General features: G+C 35.8%; 1 protein-coding gene across 3 annotated transcripts in view; it reads right to left on the minus strand.

Moving 5' to 3' along the window:
- LOC129938406 (ataxin-2 homolog) overlaps window positions 1-18,141 on the minus strand; it is a 43,644-nt gene that overhangs the window by 18,992 nt on the left and 6,511 nt on the right. For all 3 annotated transcript variants that reach the window (XM_056045944.1, XM_056045946.1, XM_056045945.1), the window contains exons 2-4: window positions 7,969-8,143; window positions 7,731-7,914; window positions 6,994-7,669 (exon numbers count right to left, since the gene is read on the minus strand). In XM_056045944.1, the coding sequence (XP_055901919.1) occupies window positions 6,994-7,669; window positions 7,731-7,914; window positions 7,969-8,143 (1,035 nt within the window). The remainder of the gene's footprint in view (window positions 1-6,993; window positions 7,670-7,730; window positions 7,915-7,968; window positions 8,144-18,141) is intronic.

The raw sequence follows: 18,141 nt of genomic DNA on the forward strand, positions 1-18,141 counted from the left end.
CTGGGTGCCGGGCTATACACATTCCAGGTAACTGTAAGGCAGATGAACTCGCCAGGAACGTTACAGTACAGCCCATCCTACCACGTTTGTTAAACTGTTGCTAATGCAAGATGCTGTGAGGAGGGCAGGTACCAGGTGGAACAACATCACCACGTGTCAAGTCACAAAAAACATCTGGCCAACAATAGATTTAAAACGTTCGAGGTGCTTGCTCTCTCAAAGCGGATCGCATATAAGCCCGATAATAGGTGTCATAACCGGACGCTTTCTAACAATTTTTGTGTTTCATATTTTGTTGTCTATTTTCTTTGAATTTTTTATGCCACAATGCCTATTCTACTTAAAACTAAACTAAACTATAAAACAAGTATGTAAGCTGGCCGAGGCTTAAAACCCCATCCCGTCTACCCACTATCAAGTGCCGATTGAAGCCACCAAAACTGGTTCTCCTGCTTCACCCTATCAGTTCGGTACCGTTTGGACACAGCCCTACTAAACCGAGAGAGCTCTGCTCCTCCTTGTGCCATGACGTCCCGATTGTACAGGCCGATCCACGGTTCGTCGTCTGCAATTTGACCTCGAACGAGTTTTATCACGAAATTGTCAATTCTGTCTTTGAACCAAGTATATTTGTAGTTTGATGTTGGGTTAGCCGTAACAGAGTATGTATATTTAACTATAGGGTGGAATCGGCTAAGGTGATTTTTGATTGTCACCTTTGTGATCATAAAAAGTGATCAAACTAATTTTTGCGTCTGTGTAAGGTGATCACCAAATTTTGTTTAGAATTTGGTATCACTTTAAAAGAAATTCACTGACGTTTGTTACAATTTCAGTGGTTGTATTCAAAAACCGATCTGAAGCTATCCGGATTATTATGTAATTATAAGTTTTGATGTACCAAGTAGCCACGATGATGTTCTGCCTGCACAATAGTCAGCATTTAACTTTTCTCGTTGCGCACTCTGTCTCCATACAAAGCTGTCGTGAGCACTCCCGCCACATTTATTGCCAGAATTTTTCTGTTCTCGTTGCAGATCTAGGCAACAAAAAGTAATGAATCAAAAAATTGACTTACGATCATAGCGTCTACACTATGTCTTCCTTTTCTATTGAAATACATATGCTCATTTCCGAAGGGTGGAGAATCATAATATGACTCCCATCAATGCAGCCGATTACTAGGAAACAAATAATAAAATAAAAAACAAGTAATAAAATTAGTTTATTTTTACTAAGAAACAAAATCCTACCTCCAGGAATTTGATATTTTTCGTAGAAGAACATTTTTGTTGCTTCTAAAGCCCATTGATTAAATTTGATTTTAAGTGGGCACAATTTCCTCTCCATTTGTTTTAAGGTTAAAGAAATAACCTCACAAACAGTGTTTTGGCCCATTGGCGCTGACTAGTCAGCTTGCCTTTGGTAGCCACCACCTCCAAGAAAATTTAAAGTCACGGCTAATCGAAGAATAGGGGGAATGTGTGTTGACCGCATATATAGCACATATGCGTACTTACTTTGGACTTGGAAGATCAAGAATGTTTATTTTATTGCGGAGGTTAATCCTCAAGAGCCGGACATTTCTATTACGATTAATATTTTCATTTTCAGCACTTTCAGAATATAAAATCAAAGGCACAAACACATTCATATTGACTTGAAATTTCAGCAACTAAAAATAAAATTCAATTTCCAATGAAAGTGACAACCAAAGAGCTGTCACCAGAAAAAGTCACCAAATCGTGATTATCACCGGTGACTATCACCTTACACAGACCGAATTTGTTGATTGTGACTGTCACTTATCACAAATCACCTTACCCGATTTCACCCCTGGAGTTCGGTTATGATGAAATGACTTCATCTACAAATCAGCGCAATTGAGGGGTGTCAATGATTAGAGCATGCATAGGTTGCTAAAAATTACTCCAACAACAAAAAATTGCCAAACACATATCGAAAGTGATCTAAGATAATGAAAGTAGCTAGATTTACCTTTTTAATTTTAGAAAATCAGTTCGATTCGTATTATATAATAAAAGATTAATTATAATTAATACCACCTCCTTTTTCTTGAACAGTGTTTTTTTTTTCTTTTAAAACGCTACTTGTTTTTCTTTTTAAAAATGTCCTTTTTAGTTGGTTTTTAAACTCTGTTTTTGTGTGATAGTGATATTGGTTTGTCTGTTGCTGCTCATAAAAAAGAACCAGGACGGTAATTGGTTTGAAGTTTTTTTTTTCTTTTTGTAACTTTTGCCTAAATAAATAATATTGAAGAGAACTCGAAACCGAACATGTCTTCAGATAGAAAGCAATACACATTTTTGATCGGTTTATTTAGGGAAATTAATGAGAAATGTTCGACCACCTCAATTTTTAAAGCATAATGAATTTGAAATGATTAAACAGCTTGAGCCAAATAAAGGTAGCATAGTTATTTTCAACCCAAACAATGCCACTATGACTTACATGCAAATAACAAAAAATTAAAATGAAAAATAATAAAACAGACATTAATGATGTTGCCCAAATCAATATTTTACCGAATTCAATTAACAATAATTTGAATAATGAAGAGTATGACATACAATGTCAGTACCCGTGGCATGATGGTTAGTGAGTTGGACTAATAGATTTTAGGGCCGAAAGGCATTAGAATTAAGTATTATTGTTTAACTTAGCGTTTCCGTATAAGACCAGTAAGTTAGTTGTAAGTTATGGATAATAAGGCTAGTTCCTCCTCTTGCGAGGAATTGACAAATTCTGCACGAGTAATTCTTGTCATGAAAAGTGCTTTCTCAAATTAGCCGTTCAGATTCGGCTTTAAACTGTAGGTCCCCTCCATCCCTGACAACAGTACTCGCACACGAGAATGGTTGAAAGTTGTAAGTCACTGGGCCCTAGTTTCAACGGACTGTTGCGCCACCCAATTTATTTATTTTATGATATACAATGTTAAAGCTGGGAAAAAAATTTAAAAAACAGTTTTATTACATACAACAAGTAAGAAAATAAACTAAAAAAGAGAATAAGCTTTAAATAAGAATAAATAAATTTAATAAAGAGAATTCGATTTTCTGGCGAAAAATAATTTGGTTGAGGGAAGACAAAAAAGATTGTAAGTTCATGAGAAACGAACATTAACGATAAAATTGAGATCAATACAAACTCAAATATTTGCATACATTATTTTTTCAAACGGTGTATAATCATATACAGAGGTACAATGTTTGAAAAAATCAACTTAATTAACATTTGCCACATTCGTCTTCTTAACATAGATGGATAAACATAAAAAGTTTATCCCCCGGTATGATTTCAAATGCGTTGGATGAGATACAAACCGTAACCGTGTCACCCAAAGATAGGAAATAGATTTTATTTTTGATAAAATGAGTATTCAAGCAAAATTGACCTACAATAAATATAAAAACTTAATAGAGGGTTTTATTGATACTTAAAGAACTTGAAATAAAAATTTCCTGGATATAAATGTAATGATCTTAAGGTTAATGTAAGAGCAATATTTTGTGACAAAGGGCCTACAAATAGAAAAGTGTCAGAAACAACCTATTAAATTAAGACTTGGCCACACCAACATAATGTTTCTAAAAGCTATGAACGTTTATCTACAGAATATACATTGCAATAATGCAAAAAGTCAAGTATTTTGATTTAAAATTCTGGTTTCAACCATTGAAAACGTTTTATCTATAAGAATTATAGATAAAACGCTTTAATTATATAAGTTGAGAATGGCAACATAACGTTTCTAAAAGATAATGGAATGTGAACGAAAACAATCCGAAAGTCACTGAATTCGGTTCACTTCTTTCTAAAGTTATGTCGCTTAAATTTGTATTCAACTATAAATTTTACAACTGTGAAAAAGATAATTTAGATATTCTAAGATAGATTGGAAAGCAATAGCAAAGAATAATAAACTAGACACACCAGAATACTCAACAGATGAAATTACAGATAATTAATTTTTTTTTAAACTTCAAAGAAAATGTAAAGTACTTGTCAAAAATGTGTCGAAGGACATTATAACTTCTGAATAAGAAAAATAAAAACTTCCTCACTTTTCTTTTATTAAGACCATTGCTTATTAAGGGCAAACGAACAAATTATCAAAGAAACAAAATATTTAATTAAGAACTTTTATTTTTGTAGGAAAGATCTTTGTTTAAACCTCTCAAAATATAGCTTTTTAAGTTTCATAAGTCCAAAGCACAAAAGAACACAAACCAAAAGCTTAAGAAACAAACAAACAAAATGATTTAGGAAAGTTAGGTATAAGATAATATTATGATGATATTTTAGCTTATTAAGAAGGCGAAAGCACATCTTCAACAAAAAAAAAGGCTATACTGAGGGTGGAGAACAAGCGCTAGAGCCTCCGAAGAACTCTCTTTCGTGCACCCAGGCTTCCTTGGTATTGTAATCAGTCCAAAATTAATCCACCCTTTTAAACAAGGAACGTTCAAACACTTCGATACAAAAAAAACGACACTCACCTTTTAACGCTGTTTTATCTCACTGTTATTATATTTTTAATTTCTATTTCTTTTAAACTGCTATCGTAATTTTTTTAGGTACTTTCAACATTTTTTACTTCCCCTATCTTAAGCCACCATCACTCGGTAATAATCAAAAACTTTTTGATTTCCACCTATGCAGTGGTGACGAAAACTCGTGGCGCTACTGTACGGACCGAGTGTACCTCCCCTCATCCTGTACATAATGCATCAGCTCATCCTACACACAAGCATTCAGAACACAACTCTGAAGAATAAAAAAAGAAACAAAATCACGTAGTATTTCTACTAACTGCTGAATGGCCATTAATAGACAAAAGAAACGAGGAAAGAACCATGAGACCAGTCAATAAAGACCCAGTCTCAGCGCCCAGTATTGAAGAGTTTAAAAGTAACAAATCCACCGACTCGAAAGGCCTACCTGCGGAACTCTTCAAATATCTGGTAGGGTGCATGCACCAGCTCATCAAACATGTATGGGAAGAGAATTGTGTGGCCGAAAATTACAGAGGCATATCCCTGCTTAATGTCGCCTACAAGATTCTATCCCACGTACTATGTGAGCGTCTTCGACTGCATCGACTATGATAACACATGAGCTTTTATTGGCGATGTCTGAACTCGGGATCCCGAAAAAACTGATCCAGCTATGCCGCATGACTTTACAAAGTGTGCAATGTGCAAATGGATAACAACTCATCTGAGCTATTCCATAAATGTAATTTGTAATATTTTTATTTAGAATGCTCACACATTAATAATATAATAGTCTTACAAATTAGTGACAAGCTTTGTAAAGGCTACACCAAACAGAAAGTAATGAAACAATTGTATCAACAAATAAAAGATCAAAAGAATATCATTAAAGTAAGAAAAAACACTAAAAAAGAAAAACAAAAATAAGTCAATCTCTTAAAAATCTTGTTTGTATAATTAAAATTATTCAACAGGGAAGAGGCTGGAAGTGCATGTTAAGTTTCGTAAGAAAATGAAATGTGTTCTTCCTTATGTGCACTGCTTAGAAGTTCCACAAGCGGATGGCGGTGATGAAAAAGTGACACTTCGACGTTAGAAATGAAAAAAGAGGTTAAATAAATAGTTCTACTAGAACAGGGCATTCTGTCAGAGAAGTAACCAGGCTCATGTGTTTGCATAATATTAGAAAGTAAAATATGTGTTTTGTATTGTAGCAAATTGTTAGAAGAGAAATTATAGATTTTGCTTGAAAGTCGAGAGACATGATTATATCGCTGCAGACTATAAACATAGCGTTCAGTGTTGTTGGATACAACGTTCATTTTACGTCTGCTCTAGAGTCACATTTAGAATATAATGCACACCCTAAAGATAGAGTTGGTAAAACTAGAGATTTGTTGTGGCAAGTGTAATTGGCGGAATATTCCATAAGTTTTCCCAATAACTTGGTTTATGTGTGTGTCATAATTTAATGTCCTATTGAAAGTCATGTCCAATTTGTGTAATATGTTGACGTACTCCAAGGCTAATTTTTTTTTAAATTAAATTAAAAGTAAGACAAATCAAGAGCCTTACAACTGATCACTACTCATTAACACTTTGACTAGTTAAGGAACAATCCATTCTTCTTAGATCAAGTAGCAATGAGTTTCAAATCTGAGTTTATTGAAGTTACACAGCCTTCAATGACAACTTTTAAATAGTTGCACGTAAACGATGTGGTATGGGGATAATCTTTGACATTTTTTACAGGCAGGGTTAGATACCGGCCATTAACACTGTATAAAATGTTTGTTACATAATACAGGATGTAGATCATCGGCTCCAACGTCATTTCATTTTATTGAAATTAATACAACCCATTAAAGCAGCATAAAGAATATTTGAAATTTAGATCACTGAGACGTTTCCTATGGGTATTTCTGTTTGCACTTCTAATCTAAGAAACTACTGTATTACGTAATGTTTAAAAAAAAACACTCATGAGAAATATCAAGCTTAAAAGGTTTCTAGCAACTATATGCTTGATCACGTACGCTGTCGAATTGCACTCGTGAACCAAGAATGCTAGTCTTGTCGTACCGCTTTAGTTACAATAGGGACATATCGATTAAACAAATTTTAAATATTCGAGTCTTATAAATCATAAAAATAAGATCTTCCTGTGAAGAAGCTGGTGTAGATAGTTGATCATAATAAAGTAAAATTTCAGAGAACATGTAAAAAGTACGCAAATCATTTGTTAGAGAATTGTCTGCCAAAAGATTACAATTGAAGTCACAAGTTTGAGAAATATTTGTAGTGATTGTGGTTGTGCGTAACCGTAATAAATATCCTCTGGTTCTTATTGTGAGAAAAAAAACCGTATTCCAATTCACCAATGCTGAAAAACTATATACTTACATTCGTTTACATGAGTTCTGAGCTTGGTTCCCAGGAAGTACTACCCTTAACTATTAATCTTTTTACTTACCCTGCCATTATTGGAGAATAGCCCTGGTTGATTGAAAAAGAAGTTGTCCCTTGTATTTGAACTGTTTGATAATTTAACTTTGTATTACTGGAACTTTGTTGTGAAACGGCATTTGAAACCATGGATGGTCGTACTGTTTTAGAGTTATTAGTAGGGACTGCCTTCCTTTTAGGAATTTGAACAAATTTGTCTGATGCGGCATTGTTATTTCTCTGAGCCATTACTATATGATGTTGAATTGGAACTATTGTTTGCGGCATAATATTTGTATTTAAGGGGCGTGATAGAGCAGAAGCATTATTAGTTTTATTAGTCATATTCGCATCTTCTCCATTGCTTTCTACTGGTCGTTCGACCGCTGCAAACAAAGCTTCTTCGTCGCCATTCTCTAAATCTAAGCGTTCTCTGCATAAAGGATTTTTTTCAATTTCTTGTGCAAGTTTCTCCGCTTTAGCTTCAGCCTCTTTAAATTCCTCAGTTTCTCTTTTTTCAATTTGAACGGTGTAGTCAGAAAGTGAATCGTCAAATGTTGATTGCACTCCAAATGTCTTTTCATTTTTTATGAACATGTCATTGGCATCCCAACCATTTGCACCTCCATTAAGATCAAATTCAATTTCCCCATTCATACCCGATGCATCCCATGGCTCCAATTCTTTTTCGTCCAGGTGCGATACTGTAAATAGGGTTATACATACAATCATATATTCAAACATAGTTTTTTTTTTTAAACATACCAAACTTTTCCGAAATAGCGTTGTCAGTTTGGAAAGCACCACCTGTAGCATAATTTGGATCGAAATCTTTTGCAACAATACTAACAACGTTGTCAGACGTAAAAATCATACAATTTGGAACGGGTGTTTCTTCATCTACCATGTTTACGCTGCTCTTAATGCAAAATGGCAGTTCTAAGGCAATCTGCAACAAGATATATAAATTAATTCTTAAAAACATAAATGTTTACATACTCACATCAAAATTTGGGGAAAATGTTCGAAAAACTCCTTCGTACAAATTTCCGGATCTTAAGTGAACTTGAACTAAGTTACCCACAAGTGCAGTGGCAGCATGCATAAAATAAGTATTATTATAAACGCCTTGCGCTTGCACCGACTTTCCTTTAGGTTGGCGATTGTCACTGGGGTACCTAAAATACATTCTCACAAAATATTTAATAAACTGAAAATTTCAAAAAATCTGCTAGTAAAATAACCTCTCATCCACATACAAAATTCTGAGAATGTAGTCTTTTGAGTTAGTTTATTGCGTTGTTTTAAAGCAGAACAGTCAAGTCAGAGCAATTTGAATATTGCTGAAAATTTGCACAGACGTGCAAATCATTTTAAACAAATAACGAAAATACTTTTAACTGTACATTCTACACAAAAGTTTTTCAATTTTTTGTCCTTTTAATTGATTATCGACAATGATACACAAACAAATTAATAAAATAAAATTGAACACACGAATGAAAGTGAACTTTAGGTTATAGTGGCTGTCCAAGATGGAACGGACACACCTAGGCCAGTCCAATGGCCCATTGTGAAAAGTAAACTTTGGAACACACAAACTTTAAGATAGCCCTTCACATTTTGATTACAATTTGTTTCTTACCATTAAATAGTGTCTCACAGTAAACAAAATAATTGTTCATATACAAAATAAAAGCTTAATAACTAATTTAATTGTGGTGGACGAAAGCTGGAAAGGAAAATAGTCGGACTAAAAATGTTGAGATCGGTTTTCTGACTGCACATAATTTAAATGTTAAGGTATTGTTATTATATATTAAAATATAAAATATATTCACATAAAAAGCAACAAAGAGAACTAATTCCAAATAATTTAGACTGGAAATTATAAATCTATTTGGACTAATTGTTTAATTATACCTAATACCATTGCATGGGGCTGTCAACGTTCTCAAAGTTTCTTGAAGGATTCACAATCATTCATTCCGAAACATACATAGTTAAATTTAAGACGTTTTTTGTGTTTGTACCTGAGAATATTTTTAAAGATATTGATATTGTTAGAAGAGCAGTTTTAGATTCTGTTGATTGCCTAAGTTTAGAAAAGCTATCAGAACAAATCTCATTGTTTTGCGTTAGACGCAGTATTTTTAAACGTTGCTATAGAGCTATTGTCAATATAAGCTCTAAACTTTTATGAAATTATGCTACGAGAAATGAAGATACCTATTGTTGGATTAATGTCAATTTGAAAGAATTCTTGCAGAGCGATGTAGATTTCAGAAGAAAATTTGAATTATAACAGTTAAATTTTTTTTTTGTATATATATGTAGGTGTTTGTTTTTATCTGGCGGACCAATTAAGATTAGCTAAAATGTTATTGAAGTTTTCTCTTTGCTTTTGATGCATTTTGATAGTTAATTCGAATCATCTGCAGATCTGTTGACACATAATTACCTATGATTTTACTAATGTCATCGTAGGTGAATATAAATAATGCAACTGAAAGGAGTGAATACGCTTTGCCAAAATCAAGGATAGTACGAAGACATGACGTAGTACCGCAAAGCTAATAGATATTAATCGTAAAGAGCTTGCTTTTCCGTAAAGAGCATGTTTTAAATTGGGTATGAGATGCGATCACACTCTGATGTTATGACTTTTAGAGAGTAGGTTTCTAAAAAAAAAAATACATTTTAATATTAAAAAAAAATTAATAGAATTACAAAACTTTATAACAGTCAATAGTTTTGAATAGGTTGATTATATATGTTTTGTTAGTTTTTTGTGCGATAAAAGTTAAAAAATAGTAAGCTGATGATAAAATATAAAAACAGTATTTGTTGAAAAATCACTTTTAATTATATATGTATGAACTAATATACAACTCAAGAGCTAAGATCCAGAGAATGGCTCAGGTAAAAAATTAGGGGACAGTTGCAGTGACAGTAAAAACTAAAATCTGAAATTTGACCAAAAATCATAAAAAGCTTCGAAAATGATAAAATAACAACATCAGTTAGGAGTTTGTCTTTAAGTTCTTTATATTGGGAATGTCAATATCAATCATTGAAACGCGACTCAAAGCAAAACTAAAAACAAAGTTTTAGTGGTAGTTTTGAGTTTTTGGTAAGGGATCTCAAATACGAAAAACTTTCTGCATTGACTAATTAGAGCAATAATTAATATGTTGTCTATTTTGTATGGTGATGATGATGTTATGTAAACAACAAATTATTTTGTTATTTTAAGTTAGTTTTTTTTTTGAGACTTTACGACGGTGTTCAAGAGAACCAAATTTCTTGGTAAGAGAACGATTTCTTATCATTTTTAGAGCTCTCTTTTCAATTATATGAAAAACACTCAAGTACCATCCCAAAAATGAAAATCATACTCGAGTGTTGGACGAATAAAAGCTTTGTAGATTACAGAAAGGTAAACAACTTTTTACATAGTCGGAGAAAACCTAAACACTTAACAGCATTTTTGGCGATGTTAAATATGTGATCACTCCACAACAAGTGGATTATGATGCTCATACCTAGAACTGAAGCTGTTCTGTCTCCTTAATGCAAGTACCGCCCATCGATAGTGGCATTGGGGGAAGGTAACACTTTTGTGACAATAGACAGCATTGAGTTTTCGAAGCATTAAATTCTACACGGTTTTAGTTCCTCTTTGGAAAATGCTGTCAAGATAAGATTTAATGGGCTTATCATACGCTGCCGTAGTAAAGATCATTTATAAAAATAAGGAATAGTGTCCGAGACAAAACGGAGTCCCAGAGCACACCAGCTTTAATTTTGTTGGTATCAATTTTAACCCGTCCAATACTACTTGAATTAAACGGTCCAAAAGATCATTACTAACACAACGAAAAAGAAATTAATCAATTCCAAATGCACTCATTTTCGATAAGAGAGCTTGATGCCAAAGTCTATCAAATGCCTTTGAATAATCTTATTCGAAAAAGATGAAAGATTTTTTCCATTGTTCCGCCAAACGATAAACAATTTTGTCACTATCGCCGTTTTCAGAAAAGTACGGACCAACTACGCCGCCGGGCCAAAATCCATACCAAACAGTATCTTTTTGAGGATATATTATCAATTGGTGAACCTCACGTGGGTTGGTGTCGTTCGATATACGGAAATTTTGCTTTATTTATTTTATTAAATAAATTTTGTATTCGATACTATTCACGATATGATCTTGGACTAGAAAGCATCCAAAAAACACTCATTCTCTGATCATAGATAATGGATATACATATCTGTGGATGAAAACTCTAGTCCATTGACTTTTGGTTATTACATACTGAAGCATACTACAAGGTTTACTAAAACCGGGACTATTTTGTTATTACTCTTACGCTAGTGAACTTGGCAATAAAGTTAATGACCTCACCTAAGCTAATTGATCGTTAGAAAAATAGAGGAAAGAGAATACCACAACCAAAACTCGAATCGCTCAGAAGAGAATACAGAAAACTCTTTAACCAAGTCAAAGCCACAAGACTAGATTCTCATTAGGATTCTTACAAAGAATCTGTAGGAGTATTTTTGTTTTATTATTTATTTTATAGTTATTTCAAATATTCAAATATTGCGCGATTGCAAGAACTCCAGCAAAAAGTACTTTCCCAGCAGGCACTAGCACAAGCAGCGAGAGGTCTAGCCATACTCAAGTGCGACCACCAACTTTTTGGGGAGAAAATGCGAAGCTCTGGTTCGCTCAACTCGAAGCACAGTTTACATTGGTGAATTTGCGATCTGATGCCCGAAAGTTTAATCTCGTCATGGCTCATCTGGATCAGACCACAGCCACAGAAATACAAGACGTCATCATCAATCCACCACAAGTTAATGCATATGTTCGATTAAAAGAAGAACTCATTTCTCGTTTGGCCCCATCTAGAGACACAAAGATAAGGCAAATGCTAGATCGAGAACAGCTAGGTGACAAGAAACTCTCTCAGTTTCTTCGTCGATTGAAGGATTTAGCTGGCGGTACAATGGCTGACGATGCTTTAAAGGCAATTTGGATTGATAGATTGCCCGTCCAAATACAGTCTATACTTGCTGCACATCCTCCTGGTACAGCTAAAAATTCAACAAATCTCAATAACCTTGGTCTCATCGCAGACAGAATCAACGACGTAATTCAACAGCAACAAGTTGCCAGCATATCTAACCACCCAAATCCTTCATTTTTGAGTCTCTCACAGAAAGTGGACAAATTGGCTTAGCAAGTTGAAGCAATGTACGTGAACCGAGGAGACCAAAATCGCAGGCTAACAAAGCCGAGGTCACGCTCTCGTGCTAGCCAACACAGAAATACAACACCAACGTCGAACGAGAAGAAAAACAACAATGCAACTGGTTTTTGCTATTTTCATCGTAACTGGGGATCTAAAGCAAGAAATTGCCGCCCACCATGTGATTTCAACCAGCAAGCGGGAAACGAAAACGGATGTCATTGATGACGGTGAATGAGCCAAACTTCCAGACGTCTTTTCATCATGGACAAAACGTCAAAATTGCAGTTTTTGGTAGATACAGGCTTGGACGTTTCAAAACCATCCGACTATACTCTTTTCGTTGCAAACGGAACGCCGATTCCAACCTTCGGTTTCCGCACCTTGCAGATTAATTTAGGCCTCCGTCGAGATTTTATATGGCGTTTTGTGGTAGCAGAAGTCGGCAAACTTATTATCGGTGCGGACTTTCTAGCTTTCTATCAACTTCTTGTGGACGTATTACATAGCAGATTTTTAGACGGAATTACTGGACTTTCCGCACTGGGTTGCAACGCATATGAGATGTCATCACATGTGAAATCAGTTTCCGGAACTTCAAAGTACATCGAGCTGCTTAAAGAATATCCCAATTTGACTCGACCAGATGGAAGCTTCAAATAAATCCGACACTCCAACGTTCATCACATCAATAGGAAAGCAGTTAGCTGCAAATCACGACGTTTAGCACCTGACAAGATGAAAATTGCATAAAGTGAGATCGAGACCATGCTGAAAATGGGAATAGCTCACCGATCCAAAAGCAGCTGGTCATCGCCACTTCATCTCGTTGCCAAAAAGTCAGGTAATTGGCGTCCGTCTGAAGATTACCGCTCTTTAAACGACCGCACGATTCCAAACAACTATCCTCCAAGATTTCATCAGGATTGTTCAGCTAATCTCTCAGGCAAGAAACTATTTTCTAAGATAAGATAAGGTAAGAGCGTTCAATCAGATTCTAATCACACCAAAAGACATCAAGAAAACGGACATAGTTACACCATTTGGACTCTTTGAGTTTGCGTTCATGACGTTTGGCCTCCGAAATGCGGCCCAGACCTTTCAGAGGTTCATCGAAGAAGTCACAAATGGTTTCGACTTTTGCTTTCCATACGTGGACGATATTTTGGTGGCATCGGATGATGAAGAGCAACATTTTCACCATCTTCAAACTCTTTTCGAACGAATCAACAAATTTGACGTCGTCATTAATGTTGCTAAGTACGAGTTTGGTAGGTCTAAAATAACATTTTTTAGGTTATTTGATATCAAGCGATTGCATACGACCGCCGAAGAACGAATCCAGGCAATTATTGATTGTAAGCCGTCAACCACAGTTAAGCAGCTAAGAAGATTTCTAGGTTCAACTTCTATAGGCAAAAACGCAGCCAGTCCTCAAGCTCCACTGTACGAGTGCCTAAAAGGCCCGAACATCAAAGGCAACGAATCCATCACTTGGACAAAACCACTTTTGCTGCTTATAAAGAGGGACTTATTGAAGCCGCCTTGCTTGCACATCCTGATCCGACACTCGAATAGGGACTTTTCACTGATGCATCAGACTGTGCCGTGGGTGCAGTCCAACAACAGAAAACGTCAATCGGTTGTTAGCCACTGTCATATTTTGCAGAGTTTCAACAATTCTCAACGGAACGGAAAACATTATAACAGATACGTTTTCAAGAGTTGAAGGGGTCAGCATGTCAGTGAACTTTGAAGAGCTCGCTATGTCTCAAACAGGTGATAGAGAACGTAAAAACATAATTAATTCTGCTTCTGCATTACAGTTTGTAAAAGTTCCCCTTCCTAACTCTCAATTGCAAATATTTTGTGATGTATCAAACGATGTTGCTAGACCGTTTGTACCAAAACCTTTTCGCCATCAAGTATTTGAATCCCTGCACAGCTTGAGTCATCCTGGAACAAACGCTGCAGTTAAATTGGTTTCATCAAAATTCGTCTGGCCTTCAATCCGAAAAGACTGCAGAGCATGGGCAAAGTCATGCATTCCGTGCCAACGATCGAAGATAACTCGTCATACGTCATCCCCTGTTGGAAACTTTGAACAACCATCGTCGAGGTTTGAGCATATACATGTCGACTTCGTTGGACCACTGTCATATTCACGAGGATTCAGATATTGCCTCAATGATGTCGATAGGTACTCACGCTGGCCTGAAGCTTACCCTTTAGAACATTCTACTGCTGAGACACTTGCAAGTACACTCTTCGCTAATTGGATATCCCGTTTTGGGGTACCACTCAAGGTTACATCTGACCGTAGCAGACAATTTTTGTCTGATCTATTTCAGGCTTTGACAAAATTGTTTGGCATCAATCATCTGACGACAACTGCTTTCCATCCTGCGGCTAATGGCATAGTTGAAAGGTTCCATCGCCAATTTAAAGCCGCTTTAGAGTGTCATGAATCAGCAGCATGGGCCGATGAACTTCCTGTTATACTACTTAGACTCATGACAGCATACAAAGAAGACTTACAAGCTACAGTAGCCGAAATGTTGTATGGAGAATCCATCAGAATCGCCGGTGAATTTTTGTCACAACTTTGAACAACTTTTTTATCAAAAGAGATGCAGTTAGAATCGGACTACAACAACTATATGAAGGTCCATTCCCTGTCGTTAAAAGATCAAATAAATTCTTTGTTGTTAAGATCCGAGGAAAAGAGGTAACAATTTTAATCGATCGTTTATCTACTTTCAGACAATAATAATCCCAGCTCAGAAAAACCATCATCTCTATCCCTCTCTTCAGAAACAGCTGATGACATCATTATCAGAAAAACCAGATCAGGTAGTTCAGTTCGAATTCCAGGCAGATTTGGGATGAATAAGAACTAACTTTAAACCTATCGTAACAAAGTCAGTGGAAGGTGAGTACTGTAGGAGTCTATTTAGCTAACGCCCGTTATTTCAAATATTCAAATTTGAATGTCAAATAAATAATATCGAGCATTTTTTATCATCCGTAAGAGTGCGTTACAAAGGTCACATTCACAAAGCTAGTGGCTACATAGTCGAGGGATTCTGGTTGGCTTAATCTAACTACAAAAATAGTTGAAATTTCCCCTTCGACGTAGTGTAAAAATGTTGGCTACATAGTTAGTGGAGAATGATTTTGACGTTTCACACTCAGCTGCTCCGTAAACCACACGAATTCAAAATGAAATAAATCGTTCAGTATTTAAATACTAATATAAATCATTAAAAATGTGTCTTAAATTTGATTTTATTGAATTTGAAAACACCAAAGATATGTTAAAGTTATCAAATCAAAAATATTTCTTATTTTTTATATCTGCATATGTCAATAATATGACAGTTTCAGATTGACTAGCTTTGTAGTGTAGTTTTGCATTCACAAAGCTAGTTGAATTTTGACTACGTAGCCACTAGCTTTGTGAATGCGACCAAATTCATCTGCCCAACTTTACTTTTGCTTTATCATCATAATTCGTCGATTTGCCTTCAGCCAAACAACAGAGTTCGTGTTTCGGTCAAATGATCAATTAAATAACTTTAATTACTTTACTTTATAAATAAAACTTAAATATATTATTTTAAATCCATCGATTTGCGTTTTTTAATTAAATTTAGACGACACGCTCCTTAAAATCCCTAAGAAGTTATAAGATGCCACTAAGGAAATCTAAGCGATCTTACCGGCGACCCTTCTTTGGCACGATTGAAGAAACTCCCTCCCCTCTTTCGAATTTCGAAAAAAGCATCAGACATAATTGCACCAATCCTTGAGGCAATTTTTAACAGCTGTCTATATCTGGTCCTTATTCCCTCGGCCGGGAGAGATCTACGACTTATAAGTCTATAATCATTCCTCCCTAAGACCTTAGAACGATTGATTGATATCCATTTAAAAGTAAGTATTAATACAAGACTTCTGTCTACTTATCAACATGCCTACTGTTAAAGGTAAACGGTTAATACCACCCAAGCCTAAAAAGCAATCGAAGACACTCAAGCTCACTGATAACACGCAGATGCTCGAAAGTCAACCCTTAAGATCTACGACCTATAAGTCTACCATCATTCCTTCTTAAGACCTTAAAAAGATTGATTGATATATATTTAAAGGCAAGTATTAATACAAGACTCCTGTCTACTTCTCAACATGTCTACTGTAAACGTAAATCGGTGGAAACGGCGTTACACACCCTAGTACACACCATCGAATACTCCCTAAATCATTGAGAATTCACTCTGGTTGCTTTCCTTGACATCGAAGGTGCTTTCAACAACGTAGACACATCTGTAATCACATCTGCACTAACATCTCTGAACGTATAGAGTTCGATTGGGGAGTTAATTCATTTGATGCTGACTAGCAGAATAATTAACTAAAAACTGGGCGACTCTTCTGCTAGAAGATTCGTTAGTAAGGGTACACCGCAAGGTGGTGTTCTATTCCCTCTCCTCTAGAACCAGGCGGTAAATGAATAATAACTAGTCTGGATCCGGAGGGTTTCAGAATGATTGCCTAAGCGAATGAAGTTGCTATAGCGGTTTCAGGAAAGCATCTTAATGTCTTAGACAAGTAATAGTTTGGGATGATCAGCGTGGACTGAATGTTTACTCGCACAAAACCAAATTGCTGCCTATATTTAAGGAATCCCTTTAAACTCCTCAGACGAGGCTGAGTACCTGGGTATTAATTTAGACAAAAAACAAATTTAAAAACGCAATATACAAGTAAGGGACAAAAAAGCTCTCTTTTCTTGCAAAAAAGCTATTAGTAATAAATGGGGCTCACAACCCCGAATCACGAACTGGCTATACACCTCTATACACCTCGATAATCAGACCGATTTTAATGTAAGGTGTGGCAGTATGATGGACTGCTTTAGAAAAGGCTATAAACCGCGACAAACTAAATAAAGTCCAACGTTCAGATCGCGGATCGCTTCGCCCGACCCCGGTGGATTAACAGTAACATTCGCCACCCCCTAATTCTTCGGTATTTAGAATATATTTCAAAGCATATATGCTACACGCACCATCCCCCAACTGCAATTCGACAGAAACTTATACCTTTTAGATCTTTCTGTTAGGGTAGGGCATTCCTGGAAGACGAATTAGTTAACTTTTATATAAATGGATCAAAAACAAAAAAAGGGGTTGGTAGAGGTGTGAACTCTGAACGACTGAAATTAAGTCTCTCATTTCACCTTCCAAATCACCGTATTCGAGGAGGAACTTTTAGCGATAAAAGAAGCCTTGTCCTGGCTTAAAGAGAACGTGATGTCAACATCTGATATCCGTATTTTCCATATAGTGAGGCCGCTATCAAATCTCTGGACTCTGTCTCTTCAAACTCTATAACAGTCCATAACTGTCGATCGTCTCTAATAAAGATGGCACAACAGTTCAATATTCACCTCTGCTGGGTGCAGGGCCATATGGACATTCCAGGAAACTGTAAGGCAGATCAACTTGCCAGGAATGATACAGTAAAAACCATTCTACCACGTTTGGCAAATGCTGGACGCTATGTAAAAGACAATCACCAGGTGGAATAACATCACCACGTATCAGGTCACAAGAAACATCTGGCCTAAACTAGATTTAAAGCGATCAAGGTGCTTGCTATCTCTAAGCAGATTGCTCTAAGCTGGATAACAGGTGTCATAATCCGGCACTGACTTATAGGAAAGCACAACATGCGGCTAAGCGTATTCTCAAATTACGTTTGCAGAAGCTGTATGGATGAGGAAGAGGAGGAAAAAGTTATTCACCTCTTCTGTACATGACCCGCTCTAGCTCAAAAACGCAAGAATTACCTAGGAGTAGTCTTCTATAACGATCTCAATCATATTAACATAATCAGCCTCTCACGTTTCG

The sequence above is a fragment of the Eupeodes corollae genome, chromosome 1 (genome assembly GCF_945859685.1).
Source record: "Eupeodes corollae chromosome 1, idEupCoro1.1, whole genome shotgun sequence".
In the NCBI taxonomy this organism is placed as follows: Eukaryota; Metazoa; Arthropoda; class Insecta; order Diptera; family Syrphidae; genus Eupeodes; species Eupeodes corollae.